Here is a 16110-nt window from a genome sequence, read left to right on the forward strand (position 1 = left end):
CCAAAGAAAATGGCCATTAAGTACAAGCTATTCATTTTTCAGTGTCAGAAAAAAAGCAGAAAACAAATTTAATAGAAAATTATGCAGAAGCCTCAACAAGTAAATATGATTACAAAATGTTCCGTATTGACTTTGTCCACTTGTTGCCTTTATTACAGCTTTTATTCTTTTTAAAAGAGTTGCTTTCAGTTTTTACAAAGAAATTCGCAAGGATATTTTTACACGCCTCCGAAGTTCAGTCTTAGAAGTTTCTGCTCCTCATGATCCCAGTAATCCTAAACACATTCAGTGCTGTTGAGGTCTGGACTCTGGAGCAGTCAGTCCAGCTTTTTTGTTTTATTTACATATTTTCTTCTTTTTTGTCTATTGTCTTTTCTCAGTAACGGCTTCTTGACAGCTACACATCTTTTCAGACTCATAGTGTTGAGTTGTCTTCTTACAGTGGAAGGATGGACAAAAACACCTGTGGATTTTTTCAGATCTGAATCAAGAGTGGAGGTTGATTTTCTCCTCTCTCTCAAAGATGAAAGCTTTAAGTACTGTTAATCTGATGATTACAGTTTCAGTGATCTACCAGCTCTGGCACAATTGTTAGGAGTCTCATTTTCTCTATATCTTTTAATCTTTTTTTGAACTCTAGTTTTGGAAACTTGGTTCCCTCGACTTTACCCTTCCTTTTGCAAGAGGATTATGTTACATCTGATCTCTTCAGAAATCTCTCCTGAAAGTTGAATTACTTGTACCTAATAGCCATTTTAACTGGAAATGAAATGAATGAATGATCTCTGACTTTTGCACAGTAGTGTAAGTACATTTTTTCCTTTCCTTGTCTTATTTATGTTTCTATGTATATTGTGATAGAGAGAGAAATTGAAAGAGAGAGAGAGAGAGAGAGAGAGAGAGAGATAGAGAGAGAGAGATCTGCAGCAGGTGAAGCTGGTAGGCTGATGTGGTTCAGTGGACTGGAAGTGGCTGCACAGCCAGCAGCGTGACACAACAGACTGACTGAGACAGGCTCAGGCACGTAAAGAAGAATCCACTCACCAGCACTCGCTCTGACTTTCTCTTACTTGATGCCCTCCCCTCATCTCTCTCTCTCTGTCTCTCTCTCCCACCTGCCCTGCTTGACTACAGTCTGGTCTCATGACGCAAGAATGCAGCCAATGAAAAAGGAAACTCCGAATGAATCAGGTAACGACAAAAAACTGGTGTGACATTTTAAAAATGTGAACAATATTGAAACCAACAGGATTAACGGGATGCTCCAACCAATAAGAAAAAAATAACCATCTATTGAAAACATGCTTACTTGCCTCCTACAGCGGTGCCTCAATCGTCTGTAGAGTAAGATTTTCCAGGTGAAAGACTAGAGAAACCCCCACTGATGATGTGTTTTGAAGGTGGGAAGAATTTTTGAAAAACCTACAAGCCCTTTGGACAAGCGTATCTGCAGGCAGGCTGTTTGTATGACATTTCTGTATTGCATGCTGGGTATTGTAGTGAGTGAACATGAATTCTGTCAAATGAATGAGGCTGAAGGAGGCAAAACTGCACTACAGAATATTACATAACATGACAAATAACATATTAAATGGTCGTTTTAGGCCGGAATGACCCGTTTAGACTACATCAAAAAGGTCTAATGATGTCATTCCAGCAAACAGACAGGCTTACACATGGTTCTTTTAATATATTTCACCTTTAATAATTTACAAAAAAGACATACATTGGAGAGACACAAATCATGGTTTTGAAAACATGTCAAACATTGCAATCAACAATTAATACAGCAGCAAAGCCCTAGAATGTAAAATGAATTAACAAGCGCTCGTAACTTCAAGTCTTGCAAACAAATCATAGAATTACAATGGGACATATAAAGAAACACAACAGCATGGTTTAAAGTATTGGTTCATCCAGCTCAGACAACACCACAGGTCCACTTTTTCGAAGCTGTGACAAGATGCAGTACAGCCGTGGTAAATCATTGACCTCAGGGTTAATTTTGCGAACTTGTTCATGTGTAGTGTCGACCTTTTAAAGCACTCAGTTATGGGTAACCCTCTCAGTGGACTACTTCGGTAAATCCATAATCAATAGACTGTGGTTAAACACAAACACACAGAAGAGAGACGCAAGGACACACTAAAGGTTGGCAAACAGTTTGGCACAAATTTAAAGGCAGAACAAGAAGATTTCCAATGAACACAGATAAATAATTGCATTCCTACAAAGTCACATACTAAAACTCCTATCTAAGCGCTGACTTGCACATGTGCAGAATATTTTTTTCGTTTATTTATAGAGCACTTTATACAGTACACCTAGGCACACCTACATCATAAGATTGCATTCATATTTGTAGCAAATGTTAGAACATGGTCATTCATATCCACCTTTCAAGCATGATTCAGTCAGAATCATACTTCATAATAGTACAGCAATAATTAAAGCAAATTAATTATTGTTTTGATTTTGAAGCCTGTATACCACACCTGGTTGTTTCATGACTCTACCACCTATGCGTATTCACTTTATTCATCAAAAAATTACAGCGGAGTCGAGTTCCTGCCAAACTGCCAAATTCTTTTCTGTAAACCTTACACTAATAGTTATGACCAAAGTTCATCAAATGTCAAAAATGATCAAAGAAAACATAACATAACTAAACACACCCACTGTTACCAAGGAGACATTTGATTTTACACAGTGTATAATAATAAGAATTTATTGTTCATGATAGTCGTTCCATAGACTTAAAGCAAAACTACTAGCTTTTGTGTAGAAATACAGTATAAATGGATCATTGCCTATTGCCCATCTACAGTCTCCAACATAAGTGGTCTCTTAAATAATGTAAATATTCCTACACCTAAAATCACCGAACTTCCAAGACATATCCTTCAAAGGATTTATCTAATCTTTAACATTCATTATCAGCCATAAACGTTTATTTGTATTTCTGTCCATTTTATATAATGCTAAATAATATTACTCTTGATTTGCAACCAAACCCATAATAAACAGAAACACACAATTATATACATCTGAATATTCTGAAGAACCTGAATACCATCTGATTCAAGTACAGTATCGCTTTCTTGATCATGACTGTGAAGCTCTGACTCTTTAGATTACTCTTTACATGACTGTAAAGAGTGTAAAACATTAGCATCTGACAGAGCAACCGAATATTTATGCATGAAACCTTCCTGCAGAACATTTTCTCCATCTCCACATTGCACTTTCTGTCTTTTCTCCATGCAGACCAACAGCAGCCTCCTGCAACAGCTCAGTTGACTACCACCACCAGCCAATCAGGCTCCTCCATAAAGTTTTTATGGTCTGTGCTAATCTTTGACCTGTGACCCTAGTTGGGCTGAAGTCAATTCCACCCATTTGTTCACAAGCTTTGCTACTGCATTCCATCTCTCTCCATAGTCCCTGAGCACCGGTTTCACTTATTTAGACCACTACTGTTAACTAAAAAAAGCTTCTAAAGTAACCTTTACAGAAAGACACCTCCATTCAAAGGTAATGTGTCCTCTCGCAGACATGAACATGGGACAAAATTCCCTTAAACAATCTTTCATGCTCACTTAAAGATAAGAAATTCCATCATTCTTTCTAAATTTCTGCATAAATAAATTGTTAAGAAGTAAACAAAATGATTCAGAGATTGATGTGAAATGCACTGTTCTAGAGAAACTCGAAGTCAGAATTGTTCACGGTGGTGATGATAGGAACCTGGCACCCAGAAGAGTTTTATACCTCTAAAAGCTTGAGATATTAGACAATGGTTGTGAATATGTTGCCTGATGCCTAAGATGTCGTTTTACAACCAGGTTTTTGGCCCACGTATATATTTTATTTTATTCAGTTTATGGCAGGTTATTATGTACACACTATATATATATATATATATATATATATATATATATATATATTATATATATATATATATATATATTGCTGTTGTCGGAACAAAACCTTATCTCCATATGATAACAGGAGAAGGAAAAACCTTCTTTGCTTTTAATGTAAGTCAATGGAACCAGACTTTTTTCCCATGTCACTTTTGGCCATTTATTTTGGTCCATTCAACACACAATGTAAAGGGCAAAAGGCATTTTCAAATAATGTCAAAAACTGAAAAATATCAAAATGGAGATAAAAGGATTTGTCCCAACAGCAGCATATATATGTATATATGTACATATATATTCCCTATATATATATATATATATATATATATATATATATATATATATATATATATATATAAAAATTTCATTACAGTGAACAATTTCAGATTAAAATAATTTTTGATCAGTGTGCCCTTGTTTACATCTCAACAACTGAATTACGCAGAACTTTTGGAAATCAGCAGAATTATCCTTTAAATAGTCTGTGTATTTGTTTAATGAACCATTGTTTGGAACGCCATGTGGCTGGAATGCAACATGGCCTAACTGGAAGGCTGTTAACAGGTGTACAAAATAACAGTGGAATTAGACCACATACACGTAGCAACAACTGGCTAAACTTAGCATCATCATAGAGATCCCTGACAAACACCTATAGGCTCTATAGGAAAGCCCTGATCTGGCGCATTATCATGGGTTGAGTGTAGTAGCAGCAGTTCTGAAGAACATGACCGGATGAAGACTTCCTCACCTCAGTCAAAATAAATGCCTCATGCAAGGTTAAAGACAAGGCTCCTCTGTTTTTAAATTCATGCAAAAAAAAACTCAAATAACACAAGAATTATCACTAATTATACAAAATCTTCATCTGGAGGAGCAAGAGGAGGACACCTACAGGAGCTGCAGCTGAGATTGCTCGGACGTTTCCAGTGCTAACACTGACTACGCACAGTGTGATTCGTTTTTGAGACTGGTAATCAATAAAGTTTGGCGTGACGAAGCACAAACAAGCCATTCCTTTGCAGTCATGAATGAGATTGTTACATAATTACAACAGGTTTATACAGATAAGACATATATAGCGCTATATATATTTATATATATTTATATTCTCCTTAGTAGATACAGCTTGCTCTCTGCAAAATGTGATGAAGTGTTCGTTTCACATAGTGAAACCCGGTTGGGAAGAGCATGCATTACTCTACGTGCTAATGCCAGGAATAGGGTCGCTGCTGGTTCTCGCCAGTCACATCCAGACGTCTAGAATGAGGGGGTGGAGTGCCTGTTCCCATAATGCCTCTGCGCTGACACTGGACAAAACACAGGCTAAGGTTAGGGGTCATGACCACTCCTAACTACAGAAACATTCCAGACTTAGGCACTGCTGAGTTGAACTTTTGTGTGATGTGTAGGGAATAGAGCTATTGAGTTTTTATTATTAGTTATACTTACATGTAATATTCCATACTCTTTTACTCAGAATCAGCTAGAAAACAGATAGAAAGGAGAGCTAAAACACAGCTCAGGCCTGATGAACTCTGTTTTGGAACTGAATGAAGTGGAAGCTGAATTCTGTCTTCCGATCAAATAATAGTGCTCGTTTTTGGAAAACGGAATAAGATTTCTATTCTACAGATTAGGACAAAGAGCACCTTCCTTCCTTTGGCATGTCTTGTTCGCTTTCCTAGTTCCTCATTTACAACTGAATCTGGGCGAAACTGAATGAATCACAGAGGAAGTTGGTGTTCAACTGAAGACACAAGAATAAAATGTGCCAAAGAGGAGGAGGAGGATGACTCACCTTTGTCCCTTCCGTTCCGCATGTTCACTTCCTCATCCTCCAGACCGTCATCCACTAAAAAAATTGAGATTATGTTCAGTTTTATTGCTAAGTGCAGTCTAAGGAGCATACAGTCAAATGCAAACGTTTGAACGCCCCTGCTCAAATGTTTTCTTGAGTTTAACATGTTGGAAAAAAATAAAATCATAGAATATTATTATTTATTAATAATTGGACAGGAAATTAAATGAAGGGTAGTCTCTAAACTGCACAGCACTGAATATGATATTACTGTACTGCTATACCAACATGACTCCTCTCTTTTATTTTACTTATTTTGCAAAGACTTGTGTTTATGTAACATATTTTATTCATGTGCAACAGATTCACACATTTAAATCATGTAAACTCAAAGCACCATTTTCTAGTGTATGCTTCATAAACCATTTCAGTACCTGAGTGGAGCTCTTTTACCAGTGACGACATGGTATTCGTGATTGAGTCTGCAGCCACCAAAAGATCATTACGGAGATTTCTAGGTACACCTGAGAAACAGAGAAGTGTGAGGATTTTGGGTAATAAACTGTTCTCCGTGGTCCTCTCGTGTTATTGTCAAAGCAATAGTTATCATGGCCCTTACTGCTGTCTACATGCTGGTCAAGCTGAGTGTGTAGGTGTGTGTGTGTATATATTGAGGCCCTCTCACCCTGAGAGAAGGCATCCAGCACGTCGTCCCCGACCCCAGCCAGGCAGTCCTGCGGTGTGTGTGTGGGAGTGGAGCCGGCGGAGGTGGAGCGGATGGGCATGGGCATGGTGCAGCTGGCGCTGTGGCTGGGCGAGGAGTGGGGCGAGCCCCCTGTCTGAGCCTGCAGGACAGGGAGAACTCAGTTAACCCCTTAAACTTTAAGGACACATATGTTCAATTCCTCATCCTGATAACTACATGAATTACATATTAGTTTCATTATAGTTACAGAGTACTGTAACTAATGTTACTAGTATTTACTGAATTATTAGTTCTTAGTAGTGAATAAGTCTCAGGATTAATAATTGAATATTTTCAAAATATGTGCATAATTAAATTATTAAGATGTAAAGAAAGTCATTCATTACTTGTTAGCTACATTAGCCTCGTAGCTCCAGTGCAAAATTGAAGAAGCAAACTTCTAACACAATCATGTCTTGGGTAATCAATTATATTTCTGATGATTACAAAACTGTGTAAATTAAATTTTTAGCCAAACAATTGCTTTAAGCTGCTGGCAGAGGAAAAGGAATCTGCCCTGATTCTGGCTGAGCAGCAACACGAATCTTCACCCACATCCTTTCCCTTAAATCCAGCCACCACAGAGACAAAGCTATCAGCGCTAACACACCTACAGACATACGATCTACATTAAATCTCGGGCCTGTCCCGGCGGTATACGTTCTCGGCGCACCTTATTTGGCCCCGTGCTCACAGAGAGCCATGTGTGTGCCATTAGAGGAGCAAGCGAGGAGGGGGAAGAGGGGAGCTAAAGAAAAGGGGCACTGTGTCCCGTGGATTGGTGCAAGGCCCAGGGGCCGTGGCGCAGTGCCAGGCAGCAGATGGCCGGCCAGACTGCAGTCACATTAGAAGCGAGGTGGTTAGCTCACATGAAAGGCGAGCAGGTCTCTGATATTTGGCAGGGAGACGTGCCCATCCTCCCAGCACGGGAACAAAGCTAGGAGAGCTAGCTAGAGAAGCTGAAGAGGTGGACCCGGCTAGAGGGGCATACGCCAGAGGGAGAGCGCTTCACTTTATTCATAATGGCCTTTAAAAGCCTATTTCCTTGAACATTAGCGGGTCATTGTGGTATACTTCAATACCCTTCTGCTTCCTATGTGGCACTGCAGTAGAGTTGAGAAAGAGAGAAAGGGAGTCCTGGTATGTTTCAAGTTAAAGAGACATAAAACATACTGAGGCTTGGAGCTGTGCTTATGACTACACACAATGTAAACGGCTTTCCTTCACAAGTAAATTACGTTTCTGAAAACGCCCATTTTGCCAGCAGTTTCCTTCTTGCCAAACTTGGTATTATTGAAAACTACATACCAGCGCTTTCTGATACTGCTCTGCCAGACATAGAGAGCATGCGCTGCTCATTCACTGCCAGGGACCTGAAGGTCAGTGATTTTTTTCTCACCCTTGCAGTGAGTGAAGGGACATATAGTACTGTGCGAAAGTCTTAGGCACCTAAGCAAATTGTTTACAACCATTTAAACAGGCAGTAAGTGTGTTTTTGCTTGTAAAAAACACTATATGGCATTATAATAAACTCAAAACATTAATGCAGTAAAAAGTAACAAAAACATCTTGTTTTTAAAAAGGTAGTTGATTTTTTATAAGCTGGTTAGAAAAGGTTCCAGATTTCTTTATGGTGTCCGAGCCATATGTAGTTGTCAAACTCCATCACCAGCTTACTTGATTTAACCTAATGAAGAACTGATTAACTAAACCAGGTATTTGATGATAACTACAAATAATACTGTTACAAAGGACAGGCTTTGAAATGGTTAAAGAAACACATTGATACATATATATATATATATATATATATATATATATATATATATATATATAAAGTCACTAGTTACTGTATTTGCATTATTTGTATTTTTTCTAATATTAGTGTTTTCCTGAGTAATAAGCATTTAATGCACAGCACTGTGTCCAACTGTTCTAAGTGTATAATAGGACTGCACAATATATTGTTTGCTTGTCATGTTGTTATATAACAATTGTTATTGCAATATTAGTCTTCACAATATGCAAATAAGACTTAAACCAATCAAACTAATCAAATCAAAAGTATGTTTTGTTTTTAGGTATATACAGATCTTTCATCACAAAACATGAAAAGGATCACAGATGTATTTTATTATACTAAAAGGGTGTATCACACAATTTGTAGCATTGTAATCATAAAGTATTTTGTCTATATCATATATTAGCCTTTCTGCATTATAGGAAATTTGCACAGAGACCACCATAAAGTCTTTCAGATAAATGTTCGTAATTAGCACTTCAGCACTGTGAGGTAAACTTGGCTTGATGATGAGTTATTAGGACCTACAAGACTGTTACAGTAGTACGAGATTCCCATCAGATTACTACCTCTGTACACTACGCCAGTGTAGGTAGAAAACTAGGCCACTGTTATAGGTAGCTACTTTGTTCTGTTTCTTTTATCCCTCTATCTGTTGATTCTGTTGAATGTCTGCAAAATGACTGCTTTTTACATTTTATGCATGCTAAATGATAGTTCTCCAGCGTTTTCAACAAAATCTCCATCTTGCATCTGTAGCATTCGGTCGATGCAGCTGAAGAACCCACCGTCTGGCTTCTACTGTAACTGTATTTCAAGTCAACATATTTTCTGTTGGAAAATGCATCCAAAATGCATTTTCCAAAATTATTGAAAATGCATCCAAATTATTGTTTGTGGTAATTGACTGGACATAACATGATACAGTACATAGGGATAAAAGGGAAATTCTAGTGATTTTTCAAAATTTCTGTATAATTAAGTCTTTAAGGTACAACACAAAACAAAGTTATTCAGAGTGGTTTGATATGAATGGTGCCATTCTAGAGAAACTCATTCACAGTGATGGTGATGAGAATCAGATGTCTGAAGCGTTTAACACTACATGTATAAGTGTTTAAAAGCTACAACATATAAATACATTTTCTAATGTCGGAGACGTCGTTTTACAATAGTTCTGAGATACGATTTCAGCCTATAACATATTTTTAAAATACATTCATGGCAGAGAGATACATGCAAGGGAGCTGTAAACCAAAATAGTACTCAAAGAAAATGTATTTTTTCAGATGTACTACTATTCTATCATCATCAGAAGTACATATAAATACTCAGAAGATACAATGGCTGCATTTGTGTTGCCGACATTCCGCCTCCTGGTTCCTATCACCACCATTATAAAGAAATCACCACCATTATGAAGAAGTCAGTATGTTTCCCTGAGTTAGTTTCATGTCAAATCACCTTGAAATACTTTGACTACACCTCAATCTCAATGATTGAATAATGCAGAAATTTAGAAAAATACTTTCCCATTCCCCTTTAAATTAAAACATGCTGATGTATTTAGCTCTTTGTCATGGTCCTCATGTAAAAGACTGAAGCCAGGACACAAGAACACTTACGGCCTTCTGCTCTTCATCCTGTCATCCAGCAGAGGGGTAGAGCGCAGTGAAAGGAAAACAAAGAGAAGGAGAGAAAAAGAGAGAGTGGGAGAGAGAAAGGGGGAGAGAGAGAGAGAGAGAGAGAGAGAGAGAGAGAGCAGAATGAGTGAAGGAAGAGAAGACTCATGATAAAAGAGAAGTCTATGGCTGAACAGTGGTTTGACTGTGAGCCAGCAGACCATGGTGAGCATGCTAAAGCAATGCCAAAAAGAACCATGCTGACACTATTGAAGCTAGTTATACCTTCAACAGCCTCATGAGACCCTCCAACTGCACCATCAGCTCCCGCCTGCTCTCCTGCAGCGCCGACATGCGCTTCTCCAGCTCATCCTTTCTGTGCCTGAACAAAAACACACAACAGTTCACAAAGTAATACAGTTTAAGCCCATATGACTAAAACGGTAGATGACCAACATATAAATGATCGTTCTCTTTTTCTGTAGGGTCACAATGAAAGGTCTATAGAGATGAACCAGACAAATGGGTTAAATATCCCTCACAAAAACGCAGCCTCAATTATAAGCCCACAGTCACTGTAAACACAAGTGAAGGCTGAACTCATTTGACTCCTACACTCCCTCTGGTGCACAAAAGTGGTACTACACTGTGGGTAAAACACGGCAACAGGTTGTTGGGCCCCTTCTGTTTTAGTTATGTTCAGCACTGTTGCGCAGAGGCAAAATTACCAAGCGGACCCATGAGTGAAAAGCCATAAAAATAAATGAAGTTGTAACTGGAAAGTGAAATTGAAATGTTTCTGTGATGCTTTTGTTCTTACACTGCTTTTTCAGGTTGTTTTCAGGTTGCGTGAGTGACAAATATCACATATTTTGAACATGAGTCTAGTGGAATACTACTTGAGCATCTATTTCTCTGATATCTAGGTAGATACTACCAAGCAGGAGATGAACTGAAGGCTTACATGTCAGATTAGCCTCTAAGCCTATTAGGAAGTGTCAACAGAATCCACCAATCACATTTTAATTTTCAATGGGTGGAACCAATTTTGTGAGCAAAAATATCACTGTAGGCCTTTTGGAAGTCCTAGATACATCAATGACTGTGAATATGAGTGGTAGCCTGACCAATACGTTTCAGACAGATGTTAAAAATGGTAAACAGCAGCAGTTCTATGCCAAGGCTAAGTCACTTTTTATAGAGTCATTGTAATACTGCAACATATAAGGTACAATCCATGTTAATATGTCTGTTACAAGCTTCAAATAAAACATGGAATGTCTTTTACAAGCTTTAAAATGTTCACCTTTATCTTAGCGCTAACATACTACTATAATTTCATAGGGTTGCTAGCCGATTGTATCATATCATTATCGTAGAGGTGGTTTTCACAGTTATGGCCCAAACTAAAGGCCTGGCTGTAACACTCACAGTTTGCCACTGACTTGAACGCCACTGTGTGGAATTGAGACCAAAGTTTCGGACTTGACTCTGAATTCTCAAATGCCTGGAGTTGGAGAATCCAGTCTCTGGGGGATCGACCTGCAGCTCTGCTAAGTACAGAGGTTTTCTGTGTGTGGGGGGCATGAGTGTGTTTAAAGGTGTTTGTACCGGAGCAAGCGTAGCTCTGCGAGGAGTGTGGGGTTCTGTTGAGCTTTCTCTGGTGTTGGCTGTGAGGCCTGCTCATGCTCCAAACGCAGCCGCTGGATCTCCTGAAGGATCTCCCTATCGACCAACACAGAACATTTACCAACATGCACTGTGGTCACCTCATTACAAATAAAACAACACCTAGACTGCTGCATCTCTTTATCAATCTCCCTAAAATACAGCATTACCCTCAGCCTGGACCTACACTACATAACTAATAACATGATAGACTGCTCTATGAGTAATTTTAAAGAGTTATTACCCTAGTCATTATGCAGTATCGATGACAGAATTACAGAAATATAATGAGCTCGGTCAGACTTTAGAAGCGTGCTAATGAATGCAGACACGCAGCTGTGACAAAAATGGAATTGCACCTATTTTTGTTCTCCAGTTCGGCGATGAGCTGCCTCTGCTGCTTGTTGGCATCAAAGTTGAAGCTCAGGTCAGTGGGAGGGCATTGCTGCGAGACAATGATGAAGGGAGTTAAAAAGGAAGCGGTGCACAAAGGCAAGCTATTAAATCAACACACTGAGTGACAGGCTGCCTAACGGCTGTGCATAATAGTGTAGTGCAGTACCATCATGTAGGCACAGACAAGGCAGAGCGGACATCAGAGTTCAAACACTAGTGGAATAAACGTGTCCTTTCAAATGTCCAACAAGTTATTTCTTTCTGCACAGTTGGGGGTGCAGTAAAACTGATGTGTTGCCAGGGCAGAGGTGGCTCATGGAAACAAATATTACATCGAGGTTTGTGTGTGTATGTATATATATGTGTGTTAAAGCATACTTACTGTAGAATTACTTGCTTCGGCTGCCAGACGGGCAGCGTAGCGAGCAATGAGACGATGCTCTTCATCCAGCCGACTGGGACTCTCCAGAGTACTGCTGTCCAGAGAAAGAGAGAGATATGCAGGTCACTTGGTAAGCTTTAAAGCAAGAGACCAATAAAAAAATTGCATCATTTTTGATGTATATTTCATTGTATATAATATTAAATGTAGTCCGTCAGCCAAAACATATTTGGTGTCTGAAGCTTACCTCTTGAGTTTTCCACTTCATTACAAAACACAGTGCGAAATGGTTACAGGTTGTTAAGCCCCTTATGTTTCAGTTATTCCCACTGCTGCACAAAGGCAAAATTACCAGGTGGGCCCATGAGTGAAAAGCAATAATGAAGTCTTCACTGGAAATGGAAATGTTTCTGTGATGCTTTTGCTCTTACATTGCTGACAAACATCACATATTTTGAACGCGATTCTAGCAGCATACTTCTAGAGCAAAGTGGCAAAATCTGCCCCTTGAGCGTGCACAGCTGCTACTGTGCAAAAGCAGCGCAGGATAACAAGTAAACCAGAAAGTCTGAGTTTTTGTTTTTACCACAGATACACAAACATGTCAATTGTCAGCCATTTTTTGTTATACATTTTTTTAGCCAGTGGCCTGTGAGTGCAGAATACTGAGATGAGTTTAGATATCTGTAGACATTAAATACCCCGCCCCCCCGACTCTCTCAGATACTGTAAAGCTATTTATCTAGCCAGTGAACAATTATTTGTCTGAGAAAAAAATGCTAAAATACATTCAAATGAATAAATAAACAATAGGCTGTGATTTCATGTTATCTTACCCATTTCTAAAGATCACCTCAAGGAAGTGTAGTATGTACAGTTACCATCTAATACCTGCCTCAGCTAATCAATACTTCATTAAAATAAATCAGTCCAACTGTATTCGTCTGCCCACGTTAATAATAACTATGGCAAACACAAAAATACTGTAGTAATAAATAGTTATAAAAAACCATGGGTGTCTTTTGAGCAGTACTGCCTATAGCTTATTAAGGCTGTATAGCTTGAGTGCAAACTAAAGAAGCAAGTTTCAGACACCGAACACATCTTGGCTGATCCACTAAATTCTGAGTAACAGGTATTGGTGACATAAAAGCACATAAGCTAAGCATGGACACATGGAAGCAGGACAGTTAAACAGGGAGCCATGTAAAACAGCAACACACTCATGACCATCTTGCATAGCACATAGGACGGGGGACTGACTTATCCATTCTTCCACCAGGAAACCTTCCATTAGGACAGAAATCTTTTCAAGAAGAAGCCGGACTGCGACTTTGTCACGCTGCAAAACTGCAGAGTTCAAAGGTACCCCTGAGCAGCCAAATAGTGATTAGATCACCATTATTTTTATCTCTGCGCAGATTATTCAGCCTCCAGTACCATTGTTTGAGTGTAGTGCATGAGTGAGTGAGTGTGGTGCAGTCTCATGCTATAGGACTGGGCATACGGTGGGAACAGATGACGAAGCATATGCTACCCCTCCTCATTACGCCGCCTGCAATAAGGAGTCGAATGTGTGTGTGTGCATAAGTGAGAATGTGTTTTCTAGCGGCTGCCACGCCGCAGACCACCTTGCTCTGACCGTTCTGCCAAGAAAAACACCTTATCTGACCCCCACAAACAAGACAATCGCATAGTGGAAAAGCTACTCAACTTCTAATGAATTGAGTGCAGTTAAACAGAGGCTTATAAAAAGCTGGACCACTGTGTCAATCACCACAACCCCATCAGCGTGACCTGTCGGAGCTCCACACTCTCACACTCCCTGGGGTTTGACTCATTAAAAACTCTCCCCTGTGCCAAGACACCCTCAGAGGCTCAAGCCATTTATAATTATCAGTGCCATTCGGAGAAGGATGCACTGGAATCCTCCTACTGTTATGGTGACTGCTGCGCCCTTATTTGCATATACTTGAATGCATTGAACACTCATGATTCAAATGTGTACATTATTTCCACATGACTGAACTATCATCACTGTCAGGACAAAACCTTGCATCCCCAAAATGGTTACTTTCAGGAGGAAGGAAAAACATTATAAACTTTGAATGGAAGTTAATGAAACAAGTACTTAAAGTAATTTTGAACCATTTCTATTGTTCCAATAATCATGAAATTTTAACACAGTGTAAAGGGCAGCTGGTATTCTAAAATTCTGTAAAAAACGAAACAATTACAAAAATGACGATGCAAGGTTTTGTCCCGACAATAGAAACGTTATATTACTAGAACCTAACCGATATTCACTGGGTGGTTATATTGGCCAATGCTGATGACCTGCAGATTTGCCTCTCAGTTTTTGCAAAAATATTGTCCACAACATGCCAATAATTAGTGTTTGTTTATTTGGTTGTTCTTTTGTGTGCTTTTTTTTCTGGTGGTGGGGGGTTATCACAGATTTGAACTGTATAACTGAATAACATGAATAACATGTTACTTGTATGAAGACAACTGATGAAAAATGGGAAAATAAGAGGTAAAATAGAAACCAATACTTAACATTTAAATTAAAACCAGTAATTTAATATTTAAAGGACCCACATCATACATTTGACTTGTATTTTATTTTTTTCTTCATGAGGTTCGCTTATATTTGTGTGATTTTAAACACCTTAAATAGTCATGATTTATTTCCAAATTATCATATTCTTGCCTTTCTTTTTTCATTAGAACTAAACAGGCTATTTTTGTTACTGTTCCTTTAAAGCTGATATATGAAAACTACCATAGTTCTGATTGGTTGACCTGTGTTGTGCTTCATTCAAAAAAGCAGCCCAAGCTGAAACGCTCCTATAATTCAAATCAAACCGTTACTTTGACGTCAATTCGAATTTAATTTTGAATTGTGAGTTAACATAACAAGAATCTGTGTTTTATGCCCTATCAATTTATTATCTGAAGTTGAAATAACTCAAAATGTAATTAAACTAGTTTAAGGCAGTCCAGACACTAAATTTAAAATCCCCAAATATTTCACGGTGTATATGGATTGCATAAACCGAGGACTGAATGGTACATTTTGAAACTTTAAACAGTGTTTCCTCCACACGTCCAATTCTCTTATCTCATGAAATTGAGGAAAATCCAGGTTTCCATGACATGGGCCCCTTTAGACTGAGTTTCTATTTGCTTTCTTATGCTAACGTTTATTTGAATTTAACAAATGTGACCACTGAGAACTGACAAATTACATTTGACACTAAAATATAAATATTAAATTTTATTGCCTGGTATTATTGGTAACTGAAGTTTTTAGCCTCTAGGATTGTTATCACCAAAGTTTCATACCAGTCAGGCCCTACAGACAACACAGTTACTGCCAAATGTGAGTAAACTGAAAGGCAAAATTGTGATCAAATATATTTTATTGATGTGCACATTTATTTAATTAAGATAATTCAGTGCATTACATTCTTCAGTGTTGACACAGCATATCAAAAAAAGCTAAGAACATGGCTGTAAAGAATGTGAAGAATGTTTTTTCTTTCTGCAAAACAAGACTGCATCATGACGGTAACATATGTCCATTCTGCTCCTGACTCTATGACTACAGCAGAGAAATTAAATTATGCCATGCTTTTGTTATCGTTGGCAATAACTGCAGCTTCTAAGGATTATGAAAACACTCCCCTGCCAGGCTCTCAGAGGCTCAAGCCATTTATAATTATCAGTGGCATTCGCAGAAGGATCTGCTGGAATACTCCTATTG

General features: G+C 38.5%; 1 protein-coding gene across 1 annotated transcript in view; it reads right to left on the reverse strand.

Annotated features, from left to right (window-relative positions):
- Positions 1–4318: 4318 nt before the first annotated feature.
- The window catches only part of dtnbb (dystrobrevin, beta b), a 41146-nt gene continuing 29354 nt past the window's right edge, over positions 4319–16110 (reverse strand). The window contains exons 10-18 of the mRNA XM_036592562.1: positions 12342–12435; positions 11923–12008; positions 11507–11620; positions 10181–10277; positions 9899–9916; positions 6413–6572; positions 6162–6251; positions 5728–5781; positions 4319–5236 (exon numbers count right to left, since the gene is read on the reverse strand). Of these exons, the coding sequence (XP_036448455.1) occupies positions 5187–5236; positions 5728–5781; positions 6162–6251; positions 6413–6572; positions 9899–9916; positions 10181–10277; positions 11507–11620; positions 11923–12008; positions 12342–12435 (763 nt within the window). The 3' untranslated portion in view covers positions 4319–5186. The remainder of the gene's footprint in view (positions 5237–5727; positions 5782–6161; positions 6252–6412; positions 6573–9898; positions 9917–10180; positions 10278–11506; positions 11621–11922; positions 12009–12341; positions 12436–16110) is intronic.

Source organism: Colossoma macropomum, unplaced genomic scaffold (genome assembly GCF_904425465.1).
Source record: "Colossoma macropomum unplaced genomic scaffold, Colossoma_macropomum, whole genome shotgun sequence".
NCBI classification, from domain to species: domain Eukaryota; kingdom Metazoa; phylum Chordata; class Actinopteri; order Characiformes; family Serrasalmidae; genus Colossoma; species Colossoma macropomum.